This window comes from Budorcas taxicolor, chromosome 10 (genome assembly GCF_023091745.1).
Source record: "Budorcas taxicolor isolate Tak-1 chromosome 10, Takin1.1, whole genome shotgun sequence".
Lineage (NCBI taxonomy): Eukaryota > Metazoa > Chordata > Mammalia > Artiodactyla > Bovidae > Budorcas > Budorcas taxicolor.
In genome coordinates, this window is record NC_068919.1 from 7,305,158 (window position 1) to 7,323,660 (window position 18,503).

At 40.4% G+C, this 18,503-nt stretch overlaps 1 protein-coding gene across 1 annotated transcript in view; it reads right to left on the reverse strand.

Annotated features, from left to right (window-relative positions):
• POC5 (POC5 centriolar protein) overlaps window positions 1-17,516 on the reverse strand; it is a 31,127-nt gene extending 13,611 nt beyond the window's left edge. Inside the window, exons 1-8 of the mRNA XM_052647048.1 lie at window positions 17,411-17,516; window positions 16,874-17,040; window positions 13,429-13,524; window positions 8,533-8,674; window positions 4,952-5,035; window positions 4,465-4,673; window positions 2,750-2,926; window positions 1,043-1,147 (exon numbers count right to left, since the gene is read on the reverse strand). Coding sequence (XP_052503008.1) covers window positions 1,043-1,147; window positions 2,750-2,926; window positions 4,465-4,673; window positions 4,952-5,035; window positions 8,533-8,674; window positions 13,429-13,512 — 801 coding nt within the window. The 5' untranslated portion in view covers window positions 13,513-13,524; window positions 16,874-17,040; window positions 17,411-17,516. The remainder of the gene's footprint in view (window positions 1-1,042; window positions 1,148-2,749; window positions 2,927-4,464; window positions 4,674-4,951; window positions 5,036-8,532; window positions 8,675-13,428; window positions 13,525-16,873; window positions 17,041-17,410) is intronic.
• Between the last annotated feature and the right edge of the window lie 987 nt (window positions 17,517-18,503).

Below are 18,503 nucleotides of genomic sequence, written 5' to 3' on the forward strand. Positions count from 1 at the left end.
ATTTTCTTAAAAAAATTTTTTATTCAAAAAGTGATGGCAACTTAAACTCTTTCAACTAACATTTAAATATAATATATTATTATTATGTCACCCAATAAATAACCTTCCAAATATGACTCAATTTTAAATAGCCCTTTTAAATATGGTTAATGTAGATTTAATCTACTGGGAAATAAAGGAAAGCACTAAGAAGCACTCTTAAAGGAGAAATCGTACTCCATGACAGTAACAGCCTTTTCCTTTAGTTCCTCTTGGAACTAAATGCATAAAGATTACTCCATGACTCACATGATTATCATAAGTAAAATATATATATACGTATGTATCTCCATCCCCTACATTCTTGAGTCTTTGTCTTCTTGTGAGATACATATATACTTTCATACTTTTCTACTTCTGATACAATAATCTACTATTCTCAATTTATATTTACACTGATATACTTAATTAAAATAAGTTAATTAAAATTTAATAAATTAATTAAAATTTAACATATTCACCTGATTAAAATAAAACATATTCAAGTTTAAATTATATATAAACTAAGAACACTTTTTAAAATTCTTTATGGACATGGGTTTTTAAAATTCTTATTGAGGCAAATTATACAACAAACATTTATGGAACTTTATAATGTATAAATATAGTATTGCCTCTTTAAAGATGATATATTCAGGCATTTTAGAAGTAGAAACAATATAGGAAGCTTATGATATGATAAAGATGATAAATTCACGTAATTAAATCTGAGGTTGAATTAGTTAAAGGGGTTCCACAACCAGGAAATTTGTAATTTAGATACACTCTGTATTTAACCTACCATGAGGCAGAAAATGTATATCAACAAATCTACAAAATACAAGCAAGTATTTTTTTTCCAAACCACACTAACATCAAGTTTAAAGAGTAACATTAATTAATTTTGACTTATTAAAAAACAAGTCTTTCTCTGACTTGAACGAGAGTTCTAATACGTTATTCTAAATGCTTCTGAGTTCAGAAGTCTAATAAGTATCAATCAGGTTTTGTTTTTCACACTTACATCCTGCCTCGATTTGACGTGGTTGATTCGCCAGTGGAAGAATGTTCTCATCAACTCTATCCTTTCCTTCTGCTTGCCTATGGCATGAGACAAGCTAGAAATCACCTGTAAACAGCAATGAGTAAAATGATTTTTTCATATATCAAAAAATGCTAGAAAGAATACTTACGGATCATTACTGTATTTATCCAGGTAACCTCATTATCTTTAAAGAGACCAAAACACTTCCCCATGTGAATACACTACTTATCAATGAATGAAGGGGAACAAAAGAGGAAAGAAATATTCATTATTGTATACAATGAATACAATATTGTATACAATGAATACAATATTCATTGTATCCTGGTAATAATCAATAAAATGTTATATGTATGAAAATTAACATGATCACTGGCATTTAATTCAAGAAAAACCATCATACATTGGAGAGTTTTGCTACGTATACAAAATATTTTTATTCACTAGACTTAAGGGCAGAGACCAGTTTTAAAATATATTTCTAGTCCCTAAGTACCTTTAATAGGTTGGATCAGAAGTTCCTCAATAACTGTTAAATGATTTTCTGGATTCAACAAACTCATAAAAGTAAATAATTAATAGTTATATTTTGATGTACTTTTTCAGTGATAGTATTCCTGTTCTTTAAAAAAAAAAAATCTATGAAGGCTTTTAAATCCTGAGATAATATTCTCCCTTACAAAGAAGTGTAAAACGAAATATATATCTAAAATGGGCCCTTTAAAAGAGATTTAGTAAATTAGGTATATTTGCTGAGAGATATTTATTCTGGTTCTTTAAATAATTTCCAAAAGTGGAAAAGGGCAGGAATTCTAAGATACTAGTAATATTCTATTAAGCTGTGTAGTGGCACATAGCTGTTCACTTTGTTTTCAAAAACTAGATATGCATGTATACTCTTTTTGTGTGATACACTTTGAAACAAAAAAATTTAATAAATATTTTAAAACTGTCAAGGACAGAGTTTTGAAGGTAATATAGAAAGTGACTGACATTAGTATCATTGTTTCAAAAAAGCAAGTTATGTAAAATGACTGATTTTACACTGCATCCTATGACACTCTCAAAAAATGTATTTAAAAAATAACCACAATCTTATCTAGTTCACTAAAACAGTGAGGGCTGCATCTGCAGACAAGTAGCTGAAGTGTCTGCTGTTCTCTGAAAGCCACCATCCTCCTGGGGGAGCTATAGGTTTGCTTTGTTCAAGGTGCTGTTGGGAAGCCCCAGATTAGCACAGACTTGAACCCTACTCTCAAATTCTTTAAGAGACTAACAGAAAGCAAAACAAACAGTGCTCTTGTGCTTATCAACATAATGAAGAAAGGACTTCATGAATGCATAAAGACATATCACAGATAGAACATGGGATATCCATACCCCTCCAAAAGGATGGTTTGAAATGTGGGTAATGCTGGCTCCCTGACATTCTCTTCAGGGCAGTGTTCCCACACTCCATACAGCACTCTTCGAGCACACTGAACGTGGTGGCCAAGATGAAATGGCACGATCCTAGCACATTTAATATGAAGAATAAATCTTATTTCCATGCATCTACTTTTCTACTAGTTTCTGAAGTGATCTTCCCTTTGTATCTTGTACGATCTAAACACTCAGTTCCTGGCATTTATCACCTAACAAGACATTTACTGACTCTCACTTAAAAAGCAGTATGAAAAAGAAGACCTCATCTTTTCTCCCAATGGAGACCTCATAGGTCTTCTGCAGCTCCTTCAAGCTGTTGATCTGGCTGCTCAGTTGTTTTAAATCTGCTGCATGTTTCTCTCTCTCTTTTTTCATTTCCATTCGGTGCCAGTCAATAAAATTCAGTCTCCATTTACTTAGTTCAGATATGATGTTTGTCTGAAAAATAAGCATGCTGACAATTAAGTGCTCCTTAACGCTGCTTCATAAAATGACACTGAAGTTAAGAAAAAAAATTTAAAAACTCAAAACAAGCATTCAACATAAGAGCTATTAAAAAAAAAAATCCACTAATGAAAACATTTACATGTTAAGCAAGCCACAGCTCTTCTTAGTTCCCACATCATACTAAGTACATACTTTTTTCTCCCATTTGGTTACTTTTATGAAATCTTGGATGGCATCACTGACTCAATGGACATGAGTTTGGGTAAACTCCGGGAGTTGGTGATGGACAGGGAGGCCCTGGTGTGCTGTGGTCCATGGGGTCACAAAGAGTCGGACATGACTGAGCGACTGAACTGAACTGTCTTTAAAATTTTTTAAGTCTCATTCATTAATAAATAGGACAAATAAAGTCAAGGACTTAAATATCCATATTTAGGTGAATGAGAGAAAAAGGAAATGCAGGACGATGGCTGAGGTCAAGCCACTGGACTGGGATGGTATTTAGACAGAGATGAACAGTGGAAACCATCAGAGTTGATGCTTTCTTCCTCCAAATCATTCATCACAATCAGCACCTTACAATGAATTACTAAGACTGATCGCTTTTTACTCTACTGACTGGCATAAGTAAAAAGACCAAATAATCATGTTATCGAAAAACAGTAGGGATAACAGTAGGGTTAACTGACCATGTGACAGTCTTTAAATGGTTGGTGGTGTACAACCTCAATGGACTTACACCATGGTTAGAAGCATGAAACCTGTTCCATGGAGAAAACTTATACTAAAAGATTACTTCTAGAATGTAAGGTTTCAAATATTGGAGAAAATATAGATGCCACAAAACTCTGATGATTGTAATTTCTCCATTTATGTGAATCCTCAGTTTAGTTTTCTCAAACTATGTTTCAGAAAAAACTGTCATTTTCTCCACTATATTTTAAGTTGCAGAAAGACAGCCATTTCTGGAATACTTTGTTTTACTTAGGGATCACTAACATCACCAAAATGAAAATAAATTCTTATCAATTTATCAGTTATACCCTGTGGTTGCTATAAGTGGCTATAAAATGAATTATATGTGGCTAAGATTGGGTCTTATGCGTCATATAAAACGAGACAATTCCACTAGTCATAGGTATGATGTGGGAAAGGTTCAACAAGTGTCTCTCTCAGTCACACATAGGCTGAGCCATTCAAAATACTGGAGAAGTTCAGGGGAATATGCAGAGCTGTTCCAGCAACTATTTAAAACTGTGCTATTCCAAGTATGGGTTCTGAACCGTCACCTGGGAGCCTGTTAGGCAGTGTTCCATCTTGAACCAGGACTGACTAAGAAGTTGCAGTTTATCAGAATCCCCAGGTGATTCATATGGACAGTAACAACTGAGAAGCACAGATTTACAACACTGGAGTGACCTTTGGCAACTACAGTTTGTTTCGTTTTGAACTTTTTAATTCAAAGAAATGAAGAATGAACAGTGGACTCGAGCAAAACTGCTACATTACATATTAAACAACTGGAATACCTTAAGACCTGAACTCCAGAGATCAAGCACATTTTCCATCTTTTGAAGGTTTTCATCAGAAATAAGAAAATCAGTCACAATTATTTCATGGGAATCCACAGGACTGGAATTAGACCCTGGTGAGGAAGAGTCAACTAAAAGATTTGAGCTGAAAAAATCCATGACCGGGTGAGGCGGCTTCCTTGGGGATGCTGCTGCTGGTGATGACCCTAGAAGAAAAGAAAAGTTGGAGTAATCTAATCTGCGCTCTAATCCAGCAGTTTTAAGAAAAAATGCCACACATTATAATGCATTAAATCTGTCTTAAGTGTACTGAGCATTTTATACAATTATTTTTAGAAGTACTGCTTAGCAAATTATCCACAGTAGCATTTAAAAATCCTTGCAGTAAGTAATATGCTGAAATTATTCCCCTCACTACCTGGATAATATTCACCAAAGCACAAAATGTTGTTTATTAACAAAAAAAGCTAAGGAAAAGTCATACCATCTGTCTTTGAATGACCTGAAGTATTTACATCACATCCTTTTCCAACTTCCATCCTTGTTTCTCTCACTGCAGGGCTATTTCCTGATGAAAAGAAAGAGGTTTTTCTTTTAATTAAACCTAATCAGTCTTATATAAAATACCTAATCACACATACCTAATCGAAGAAGGTAGCTGTGCACAAGTAAGATTTTAGAACAAGGAAAATATAGTAGGCTAGGGACAGGAACACTAAGACAAAGAATGAGAAGGAAGGAAAAACTGTGAGACTTGGAAAAGTCTTACTGCATCATTAATAAGTTTAATTCACCCAACAAATATGGATGAAAAAGAATTCAGTTTACTAGTGGCATTCAGTTCATACTGCTATAGTATAAGTGTCATGTCCTACAACACTGGACATTTCTAGGGTCTGCTGCTTTTCACTAGCTCTACTAAAACTTAAGTGACACTGCTGCTGCTGCTGCTAAGTCGCTTCAGTCGTGTCTGACTCTGTGCGACCCCAGAGACGGCAGCCCACCAGGCCCTCCCGTCCCTGGGATTCTCCAGGCAAGAACACTGGAGTGGGTTGCCATTTCCCTCTCCAATGCATGAAAGTGAAAAGTGAAAGTGAAGTCGTTCAATGCATGAAAGTGAAAAGTGAAAGTGAAGCCGTTCAGTCATGTCCGACTCCTAGCGACCCCATGGACTGCAGCCCACCAGGTTCCTCCTGGTTCCCTCCAAATAGAGACTTCTTTACTTCTACCTCAGAAACCTTTAGTCAATACATGGCAAAAAGGAAACTGGAAAAGAACCTCACAAAGATGGCTTTGTCAGAGGCTTAGATACTTGGCCAGCTTCAACACAACCTTTTTTTTTTTTTTTAATATTTTTTTAATTTTAAAATCTTTAATTCTTACATGCATTCCCAAACATGAACCCCCCTCCCACCTCCCTCCCCATAACATCTCTCTGGGTCATCCCCATGCACCAGCCCCAAGCATGCTGTATCCTGCGTCAGACATAGACTGGCGATTCGATTCTTACATGATAGTATACATGTTAGAATGCCATTCTCCCAAATCATCCCTCCCTCTCCCTCTCCCTCTGAGTCCAAAAGTCCGCCATACACATCTGTGTCTTTTTTGCTGTCTTGCATACAGGGTCGTCATTGCCATCTTTCTAAATTCCATATATATGTGTTAGTATACTGTATTGGTGTTTTTCTTTCTGGCTTACTTCACTCTGTATGATCGGCTCCAGTTTCATCCATCTCATCAGAACTGATTCAAATGAATTCTTTTTAACGGCTGAGTAATACTCCATTGTGTATATGTACCACAGCTTTCTTATCCAGTCATCTGTTGATGGACATCTAGGTTGTTTCCATGTCCTGGCTATTATAAACAGTGCTGCGATGAACATTGGGGTACATGTGTCTCTTTCAGTTCTGGTTTCCTCGGTGTGTATGCCCAGCAGTGGGATTGCTGGGTCATAAGGCAGTTCTATTTGCAATTTTTTAAGGAATCTTCACACTGTTCTCCATAGTGGCTGTACTAGTTTGCATTCCCACCAACCAGTGTAGGAGGGTTCCCTTTTCTCCATACCCTCTCCAGCATTTATTGCTTGCAGATTTTTGGATCGCAGCCATTCTGACTGCTGCAACACAACCTTCTTTACACCAAGCAATGGCAATATCAAGAGTAAAGAGAATGGGGTGATAAGTTTACAAAGTTCACTCTAAGTCTATGTATGAATAAGAATGTCTAAATTCACTGAATTTATGCATTTCGATCTCAAATACTTCTTGGAAAGGGCAGAGCATAAACAAATACTATCATTATTATTGCTCAGTCGCTCAGTCCTGTCCAGCTCTTTGCAACCTCATGGACTGCAGCACACCAGGCTTCCCTGTCCTTCACCATCTCCCAGAGCTTGCTCAAACTCATGTTCATTGAGTTAGTGATGCCATCCAACCATCTCATCCTCTGTCATCCCCATTCCTCCTGCCTTCAATCTTTGTCAGCATCAGGGTCTTTTCTAATGAGTTGGCTCTTCACATCAGGTGGCCAAAGTACTGGAGTTTCAGTTTCAGCATCAGTCCTTCTAATGAATATTCAGGATTGATTTCTTTTAGGATTGACTGGTTTGGTCTCCTTGGAAGTCCAAGGGACTCTCAAGAGTCTTCTCCAACACCACAGTTTTAAAAGCATCAATTCTTTGGCGTTCAGCTTTCTTTATAGTCCAACTCTTACATCCATCATGACCACTGGAAAAACCACAGCTTTGACTATACTGTACATGCTAGAAAAGACCAGCATTCTTAGGTCCCAAAGACCAGCATTCTTAGGCCTGCATGTGTGCATGTGGACTCAGCTCTTTGCAACCCCATGGACTGGAGCCTGCAAGGGTCCTCTGTCCATGGGATTTCTCAAGCAAGAATATGGCAGTGGGTTGTCATTCCCTCCTCCAGCGTATTTCCCGACCCAGGGACTGAACTCATGTCTCCTGCATGGGCAGGCAAATTCTTTTGCCACTGAGCCACCTGGAAAGCCCCAAGTGATTGCTGTAGGAGAGTATTTGGGTTTGGGTTTGCTCAGTAGAAAATGCATGTAATTAAAACATGGTCAAGATCACTCATAGAGAATGAATAAATCCATGGGTCATATCTCTTGAAGATCAACAAAATTTGGGCAGAAACTGTTCAGTGCTAGTATGTTTCAGTGTTAGAAGAAATACACGTTTTGAGGTTCTGGTCCTGTTCGCTGATCCGGTGCTGCAAGCTGAGAAGCAATGAAACTCCATGTCTACAGAGGGAGAGGAGTGACAGACAGCAGGGCTGTGGCCCCCGAGGCGCCCGAGAGCCTGCGGCTGAGCTGGCTGCGCTGCGTGCTCGGAGGAGGGTCTTTGGGGTTTACCTGCTGCTAATAACTGCCCATTATCGGGGCCGATTCAGGAGGGTAGTCTGTGCCCCTTGAAAGAACACTCATTTTGAGCAAGCTGTTTGGGATCTTGTATTGAATAAGGAACAGATAGTAAAAGGAGCTTCATCCTCCTTTCTCCACCTTTCACTCACTCATCTATCAATACAAATCCTGGTTTGTATTAGATCTCAGTTCTGTTAGTAACACAGTTCCCAGGTGGGTTTGGCTTTGTGGTGACAATCCAGACAGTCCTCCAGGACCAGATAAATACTGCTGACAAAGTCCGAGCATGTGGCCATGAACTTAAGGGGTTCTGAGGGCTATCTATGGACTATCTCTGATGTGGGGGCCTGGGCATTTCATTTCCAGTGTTTCTCAGCATAAAACCACTGTACTGAAAGAGATGCGACACACTACACTAGAGGCCTGTAATTGCTACAGTGTTTGCTTTAATTTAATGATTTTTCATAAAATAGTCAAATGAAGTTCAAACAAAAATTCAAGTGTCATATAAGAGCCAAGAAAAATATATTAAAATGTAAACTCTCCCCCAGATGACAGACATACACTGTTGATTGAGAAGAAGCACTACAGAAGTATTTTCACTATTATAAATCAACAGAATTAAAAAGCTCATAACATCTTAAATTAAGGGACATCTCGAAAAGTATACATAACCTGGACTTTGAAGAATATCATCAATTATAGCAGGAATTTTAATATCTGGCACTGCTTCTCCCTTTGAATGAGGCGGTTGTGAAGCACCTGCTTCAATATTTGGAGTCACTATAGCGTAACGGAGCAGTTCTTCATACTCTTCCTACGAAAAGCCAACAAAAAATAATGCATTATATCCCTGTCACAATGGACATTCTGGTAAAGGAATGGTCACAAAGATGTTCTCTACTTCAGTTTCCAAAACAGTATGCCCAAACAAGAGGAAGAAATGTGTACTTGGGACTTATGTTTTTCATTCATCATTTACTTACTCTCTTGTAGTAAGTGAAATTTCTTGAGAACAAGCAAGAAATTCAACAAATAGACCTACCCCAGTTTCTTCTGGTGATAATGCTTTAGTACCCACATTCCTTCAGCACGTCAATTTACAGCAGTGGCACAAAGATTACCTGGGGCATTTTCCTGAAGCTGTCAGCATCTACAACACAGAAGGGCCTTCTCTCAACTGGCAACTGCTTGCAAGGGAGAAAGAGACCCAGTCATGCCTGTTGGAATTTAGTTCCATGACGCTGTTCCCAAAGACTCTACAGTGGGAAGGTCTAGGGATGAAAAGTAGTTTTGGCTCTTGTTGCCTCCTGCCCCACCCAATTCTACAAGCACCTTGAGCCTCTTTTCATACGTAAGCATGGAAAGAGTGTAAGAGAAATACTGGAAGAGAAAGAATAATAAAGTGAAAAAGAGCACATGAATGCCAACCTGTTCAATTCCACCTGCTGGCAACATGGCACATGAGAAAAGAGGATTAAAAAGTGGCAGGTCACCAAGGGTAGGCGTTACAGGAATATTCCTCAAGGTTAAAACAAAAAGGAATTCCCTGATACAGATAGATAGATATTTGTTTAGCCAAATCAAAAAAATTCTCTCAGTACTGGAACTTAGTCTCTGTTCAAAAGGGGCTGGTTAGTGAGGCAACATATAGTCCTATTAAGGACTTCTAAGAGTCTTTAAAAAAATTAATTTATTTATTTGGTCTTAGCTGTGGCACACAGGATTTTTAGTTGCACATGCAGCTAGCTGAAGTCCCTCTAAGAGTCTTATGGCATGGACCTAGAGAACGTCTTGGCATTAAGAACTGGGGGAAGGTTTAAAAGCACATGAAGTGTCTTACTCTAAACTATTATTTAATATTAATTTTTCTCCATAAAAAGTTCAGATATAGAAAATTCCATTATCATCATTTCATCAGTCATAAGTGTCTTATTATTTGATTCACTATCAGGATAAAGAGTTAAGTGATGCTCCAAATTACCTCCTTGAAATGTCACAGTAAATATGTGTTGAATTGAATTAACAAAGATTGTCTAAAGCAAAGAGCGAGCCCTACCTTTAATAAGAACATTATGATACAGTATAGGTGTTTGAAAATTAGCAACCCGTATTGTTTCCCTATGGGTGTCTGTGAGTAAGAATATTTAACTAAACACACCCAAGTATTTTGCTATCATTAACTTTTTAGAATCTCCTTCTTCTGGAGGCAATAACAACTAGATAGCCACATCAGCTCTGCTCAGTTAGGTTATTACCACAGGAATAAACTGTGCCTCAAGGAACGGAGGCCAAGGGACAGTCAATGACTTTAACTTGTGGCTTCCCTAGTTTGACCTCGGAAAAGGGAGAAACACATATTTCTAAGTTCCCACAACAATCAGTGTGAGTTAAAGGGGATGTAAATACGTATACATTAACAACGTTCAATATATGTATATATTTTAACTTACTTTAACGGAAAAAATGGAAAAATTAGTCATTTAAACAATTATTTACATTTCATATATGCAGACACAGGCCAAATGGGTTATTTTTTAGTTTAGGATAAAAATAAATAATACCATCTTTCTTTTTCGTACCTTTTTTAAAAATAGGAGTATAATTTATTTTTATGAATTTATTTATTTTTAACTGAAGGTTAACTGATTTACAGTATCATGTTGGTTTCTGCCAAACATCAACAGGAATCAGCCACAGGTATACCCATGTCCCCTCCCTCGTAAACCTCCTTTCCACCTCCCTCCCCATCCCACCTCTCGAGGTTGTTTCAGAGCCCCAATCTGAGCTCCTGAGTCATACAGCAAACTCCCATTTGGCTATCTATTTTACATGTGGTAACGTACATTTCCATGTTACTCTTTCATACAACCCACCCTCTCCTTCCTTCCCTGCCCCAACCCCGTGTCCCTAAGTCTGCTCTCTGTGTCTGTGTCTAAAATTGGAGTACAATTGCTTTACAATGTTGTGTTAGTTTCTGCTGTACAGAAACATGGATCAGCCACAGGTATACACACATCCCCTCCCTCTTGAGCCTCCCTTCCACCCCACCCCTCTATTCCACACCTCTAGGTCATCACAGAGCACTGAGCTGAGCTTAGTAATATCTTCTTAATTGTCAAAGATAACCTGGCTTAAGGTAAAAAAGAACCCTAAAGTAATGACCAAAACTTGTAATTCTGCCTCCCCCCTCAATCGCTGGACTGATGTGACCCTATAATAGAGCTGAACCCATGCATACCAAGCGTGGTCAGGGCAACTGGCTGATACTTCGGAGTTGTGATTAGAGGAAATGATAAATGAATAAGTACTACGGATGCTGCCCATCCTTCAGCATTTATCATCATTGGTCTTATGAAGCATTCACATGTTGGAAAGAGTAATAAAAATGCCCTTACGGGGAACATTGATTTATGAGGGGCTTTTGTACTAACTGTCTGGTGTTAAATATTTACTATATATGTCAAAGTATATAGTTACTTTCTGTTATTTTAGACATTATTTTTGGCATTTATATTTTTAAATGTTTCCAGTAATGGGAATATGGGCAGGCTTTCAACTGTTGTCAAGGACCAGTAGGGTCATTAAGTTGAGGGTTACTAAAAACAGAATCTCAGTTAGGGTGGCATTCTAAGCACAGGTAACCGATAACACAAAATGATTTCTGGCATGTCTAGAAGATTCTTTCCCCTCCATCACTTAAAATTCTACTCCAGAGATTTCTTTTGACATAAAGCTTTGTTTCTTGACAAAAACGACAACACGAGATCTTATAAGGTATTCATATTATAAGGTCTTCTAAGGGTTCTGGACCCAACAATTACACAGTGTGACTTGTAAGCAATTCTCTGACACCACTTGGGTGTCTCAATTCTGACACTTTCCAGCAGAGCTGGTGTCAGATTCCGCAGGTTGAGGGTTAGTCCCATGACTGCCCTCCCCGTCCCACACTTCAGATGCCAGTTCAAGGCCAGATTATCATCTGTGCTTCAGACCAACCAGCTACGGACCAGAGGTTCCAAAGATCCCCTCCGTGGGTTTGACTCATTTGCTAGAGGGTTCACAGAACTCAGAGAAACATAATACTAGATCGCCAGTTTATTATAAAAGGCTGTGCTCCAGGAACAGCCAGAGGGAAGGGATATACAGGGCAAGGTACGGGGAAGGGGTGGGGCGCTTCCATGCCCTCTCCTGACAGGCCAGTCACCCCGCACTTCCATGCGTTCTCCAACGGGAAGTTCCCCAAACCCAGTCCTTTCGGGTTTTTACGGGACTTTATTAATAGGCACAATTGATTAAATCAATGACCACTGGTGACTGATTCAACTTCCAGGCCCTCTTCCCTCCCTCAAGGTGGGGGAGTGTGTGTGACAGGAAATTTCCAACCAGCTAATCACGTGGTTGGCCTTCTCCTGGCAACCAGTCTTCATCCTTGGGTGAGGTCCAAAAGTCACGTCATCAATGTAACAAAAGATACCTTCATTTCCTCACTAGATAGGAAATTCCAATATTTTTAGGAGCTCTGTGCCAGAAATGTGATGAAGACCAAATATTTTTTTATAAATCACAGTATCCCTGGTATGCCTAAGTTAAATCATTCTCTTTTGAACAAGTTGGAATACGGAAAAGAAGAAGGATGCAGTAAAGCACTGTCACCTAAAAAGAAAGCGCGAAATGGGAGAGACACCATTCCAAGGGAAGGCAAGGATGAGATACCTACGTCACAATTCCAGACCACTTTTACCCTAGTGAAAACTCACGGATACTTTTCCAATAGCTTCCCAATTCCTAAACCTGTAACTTCAATTAAAGGAACACATTTGTTTCATAAAATATTTCCCTAAAGCTTCTGTCATCTTCTAGGGTGTCAAACGCCACTTACTCTACTCAGGCATAAACATACCATCCAGCTTTCCCCCTCTTAAGAGGGAGAAAACCCAAGACAGACCATGTCAGTATTCTCCCATTTAAAATCTACTCTAGAAATCTTAATCCATATGTTTGATGATAAAACATTTAGAATTAACAGGAATCTAAAACATTTCATATAAAAGCCACACCTTGCACAGTCGGTGTTCTTGTCACTGCCCAGGTCCTGGGCACCAGCGGGTGCTCAATGGGGCGGCACCAGGGGCCAGAACCAAGAGTGGAACACTAGGGAGCCTAGGGCTCCAGAACTCTGGACAGTTTCCACATCAGACTGATTTGCATTAAAGTGAAAGCAACATTCGTGAGAGAAAGCTACAAAGAGAAAATTTCAACAAAAAAAGTGTTTCTTCAGATTTTCAACTTCTCCTCTCATTGTATTGTTTGGAGCGTTGGTACAGAGAATGCTAGAAGAGTTCATGCTTATTTTCTGAAAGGTTAATTAAAACAGTGCAAGGTATTTTTCCAAGTGTGTAAAATAATTCCCAACGTTTGATATTATTCTCATTTTACATACATTATAAACATATTATACTTATAAATGTAAATGGCAAGAATGAATGAGAAATGCATTCCTAGTTTTTCCTCATACTGTCATGTATTTGAAATAAGAAAGTCATAGTAAATTTAGACATGTCTTCCTACCTGAAGATCTGAGGAGACAGGACTGCCTCGGTCGGAGTCCTTTGGCAAAATTGGAGGTGAGCATATCTCTCCGTCTGATGACATTCTGTATAAATACTATAAAACAGTAAAAGCTAACTTTAGTTTACTTTTTGCAATATTTAAACTAGAATAAAATGTTTTCTAAGTGTGTGTGTGTGTGTGTGTGTGTGTGTGTGTAATAACATCCTATCCTGGAAACAATAATCATTCAACATGTTAAAATCATTCAACATACTGAACACCCACAGACAAAAATCACTGGGTAAGAAAAAAATACTCAGCTCCCAAGTAGTGAGTTTATGATGTGGTCAAGGAGATGAGGCAAATACATGAAAAGACTAAAGGAAAATGGAAGCTCCTCAGAAACAGCCACAGCGGGGGCTGTGAAGCATCAGAGAGTGTGACTGCTGTTCAACAACGCATGAGCGCCTGGATGCTGTGTCTTCTCCTATGAGACACTGAACCCAGAGAGAATGAATGATTTGTGTAAATTCTCTGTTTGGGGAACTGACCTTTTGGGAATACTCTTTTAAGAAAAGCAAGATTATACAGAACAACACATTCTAATACCATGCAAAGAAACACTGTTAAAGATCTTAACCAAAAAATAAGTAACAATATAAGTACTTTTAGTGACAAGTACATAAATTACTTAAGAGGCAAATAGTGACTATTCAAAATGATCTGAATACCAGTTATACGTAAGACTTGGGGAGAAAGGTAAAATGAAGTCCTTGTCATCAAGGACTTTGCAATCTACAAGAAGGGCTATACATGCATATACTGCTGCTGCTGCTAAGTCGCGTCAGTCGTGTCTGACTCTGTGCGACCCCACAGATGGCAGCCCACCAGGCTCCTCTGTCCCTGTGATTCTCCAGATAAGAACACTGGAGTGGGTTGCCATTTCCTTCTCCAATGCATGAAAGTGAAAAGTGAAAGTGAAGTTGCTCAGTCGTGTCTGACTCTTAGTGACCCCATGGACTGGACCCTACCAGGCTCCTCCATCCATGGGACTTTCCAGGCAAGAGTACTGGAGTGGGGTCATTGCCTTCTCCGCTTTGAGCAGCAGTATGATTTTAAGGATGTTGTAAATTTAATTACTTTTGAAAGAAGTGCTGTTAAATGCTAAAACAACAGAGGCACAAAGTAGAACGGTTGGAGTAGCCTTTTTCATGGGGTAGGATGGTGAGCGTATGAAGAAATGGGAACAGCCGACTGGGGTGTTGAGACCTGAATGACAGATAAAAGATTAAAGGATATGTGAGGCAACAGTGCAGCATAAGCAAAGACAAAGAGATGTAGACATATATGCCAGGAACTGCACGGATTTTGTGAGGCTGGAGCAAAGGGTTTAGCTAAGGATGAAACAGGCAAGGTAAGGAGCTGCCAGATCATGGAAGATCACAATTACATCATGTTAAAAAATTTCTTCTTTTTTCTAGGAGAAGTTATTAAAGTCTTAATTAAACAAGTGATAACATGATCAGGCTTGTCTTTTAGAAAGATCACTTTGGCAGCTTTCAGGAGGGATTTGAGAGGTGGGATCCTAAAGAGAGAGCAACTGACAGCCAACTGCAGTAGTCCAAGACGTATATGTTCCTTCTGGCAGTAATCGGAGGAGATAAACGGGGTCAGAGGTATGACTAAGTTGAGTCGTGGCAGTAGAAATTCGAGACTGTGATCAATAATCGGTTAAGGGGTTAAAGGGAAGAATTGCTGGTCTGGCCCAGATTTCTGGCTGGCAACAATGGATGGTAGTGATACTCCCCAAGGCAATGAATACAGGGAGATGAGTAGGCTGGGGGAAGGGTAATATGGTCTCATTATCAGCCTTACTGGGGTGAGGTGACTCTAAGGCACTGAAGTAAGGCTGCAGGTACGCAGTATCTGGCCATGCCAGTTATTCGACGCACAACTCCAAGTACTGGCATTCACAACGGCTACAAGGTGAAAGGTGCTTCTTGGAGTTGAGCAAAGTGGGAGCCCTGCATTGGAGGTAAAGGTTTGGAAATTCATTTTGAGGAATCAGCATAATGGGAACTGCTGATAAAAGAGAGAGGTTAAGATCACCTAGGAAAAGAAGTGTGAGTTCTTATTCTGAGGTCCCTAGACCCAAACCATGTGCAGTATTTTTAGCGCATGCATATTTTTTCTAGGAAGAGGCTCCTCGTCTTCCAATATGTGTCCAGAGGGTACTAAAGCCTTAGTAAAGTTAAGGACCACTACTGTAGCTAGGATGGGCTTCCCTTGTTTCCTTGTGGTTCGCTAGGTAAAGAATCCACCTGAAATGCAGAAGATACTGGTTCAATCCCTGGGTCGGGAAGATGCCTGGAGAAGGAAATGGCAACCCACTCCAGTATTCTTGTCTGGAAAATTCCATGGACAGAGGAGCCTGGCAGGCTACAGTCCATGGGGTCGCGAGAGTGGGACATGACTTAGTGATTATACCACCACCACTGTAACAAGAGCAAGGTTAAAATCAGAACTGCTAATATTTAAAGGGTAAGTGAAGAGGAACCAAAAATGATGGGAAAGCAGTCAGAACAGTACAACCCTGAGAACAGCATCACAAAAACTGCCAGGAGGCAATGGTCAAAGACGGATGCCAAAGGAAGATGAGAATCTGACAGAATCCCTTGAGTCTGGTAATCAGAAGTTGCTGGGGCATTTGCCTGAACAGTTTCAGCGGAAAGTAGAACAAGTCTTAATCAAGTAGGCTGAAAATTACCAGATGAAGAAATTGAAGGAGAAAAGGCAGATCCAGGTAGAAGCGCAGTATTAGAATGGAAACAGAGATTGAGGCTAGACTATGGAAAGGAAATTTTAACTGTATTCAATGAGCATTACTGTGTAGACACAAGATAAATAAACTAAATCTCAGCATGAGTGACTTTAGTTAAGCCAATTAGGAAGGATAAAATAAGCACATGCATCTGCAGCAAGGAAGGCTGCTTTAAGGGACTCAAATCCACCACTGTGGTAACTCTGTCCTTTCTATTTCCATTCACGTCTTCCTTTAGGATGTGTTTGAAGACTGGTAGTAAGGGGGCTGGGATTGGGGGTACACAAATAAGCTGAAAACATGGTCACATCTCAAAAAGAGTTTCTTAATATATATATATATCCTGCAGACAAAAAAAGAATAGTGTACTTTTAGAAAATATGGTATAAATCTTCCATCTGTCCTGCTTTGATGACATCAAAGTATGACAATTTATCTAAAACCCTACAACAGCAGCATTTCCTTATTGTTTCCAGTTCTGAGACAAAGGAGAAAAATGAAACTTGCTTTGATGGAAAGCAGATGCACATCAGATAATCAAATTTTCAGAATTCTCTAACCCAAGAGCTCAGAAATCACGAGATAAAAAGTTTTGAGCGCTCGTCTATGGCCAAAGAAGTCAAATTAGATCTTGGTAATTACCTGGCTGTTACTGGAAGCAGGGTCCAGGAATTCAAGTTAATCCCCAAGAGGCACTGGAAGAGTGAATTAACGTGCGAGCTGGCAGCTGAGTGACGTTCCTGCGGCCTTGACCTGTCCTAACTGCAGGCAAGGAGAGGGGGTGCGCCAGCCCCTCCCCACGCCACGGACTGCAGAGAGAGGAAAAGGCAGCTGCGAGCAAGCACAGGGCTACAAGTTCTCTTACCCCTGTGCCACATCAAATTGTTACTTAAAAACAACAAAGGGTCACACACGGTCATTTTACCTCATATATCTTAAATGACTCGAACCTACAGCTGCAATTCCGTCATTACACTTCAGGCAACTTTTCTTCCTGCCCTCTCTTCCCCGACACCGAGGAGGGGAAACCTCTCGATCTAGCCGTCATGCAGAGCAGCTCAAGGGCCCTACTTTCCCGAAGACGCCCCCAACCCCTTCCTGTCCGATCCCCAGGGGCTGCAACCCCGGCCGAGGCTATTTAAATACCACTCCAGAGCCTCCGCCAAGGGCGCCGCTTACCCACCGCCGAGGCTCTCTGCAAACCCCAACTCTACGCTCCGCGTCTTCTCCCCTCGTCGCCGCTGCAACAGCAGGTCCAGCAGCTTCCCCAGCAGCAACCTGACAGTTTCAAACTGCAAAGAGGAAGTAAAGACGGCCCCGGGCATTGGCCACCAGCTTCAGCAACCTGCCGTCCCATTGGTCCGCGCGTCGGGGGCGGGGCTCCGGGCCGGGGAAGGGCGAAGCCGGAATGAAGTTGCTTCGGGAGAGCAGGAGCTTGGCTAAGGCTGGTTCGGAGAGGGCGGAGTCTTAGGTAGCTCCGCCTCGCGTTCGGAAGCCCGAGATCAGTGCAGTTCCGGCCTGCGGGTTACCGGGCAACCCTGAGAACTGATTTGATTAGACTGCCAAGCAGGACTGAAGTCAGCTAGAGCGGAATACTGTTGTCTTTTCGACAATGCCCGTAGTCTATGCGTGTGGTCCTCAGGCATATGAATTGTCTCCTTCCTCGGGTGCCCCAAGACAGAATCACTATCCCCGCCACCTGCTGATTACTTCAGTCTTGAGTAAGACTGAATTTTTAACAAAGACCAACAGTGATTATGATCGCAAGGGTCTGCGGACCACACTTTACGAAACTGCTAGACTAGGTTATATTGATGACTTCAAACGTGTCAGATTGCAAGGCAAGCCCTTCTCGCGAAGCGAGTGTTGCCCTTACTGCTAAGTCACTTCAGTCGTGTCCGACTCTGTGCGACCCCGTAGGCGGCAGCCCACCAGGCTCCCCCGTCCCTGGGGTTCTCCAAGCAAGAACACTGGAGTGGGCTGCCATTTCCTTCTCCAATGTATGAAAGTGAAAAGTGAAAGTGAAGTCGCTCAGTCGTGTCCGACTCTTGGCGACCCGATGGACTGCAGCCCACCAGGCTCCTCCGTCCATGGGATTTTCCAGGCAAGAGTACTGGAGTGGGGTGCCATTGCCTTCTCCAGTGTTGCCCTTAGAGTCATTGTTAAGTACATCCTGGTTGTATCACCTACTTACTGTCACCTTGGATAATGCTATCCACATATAGGGTTGTAGGGGGATTAGATGACTTTCTATATTTAAAATACCTATCAC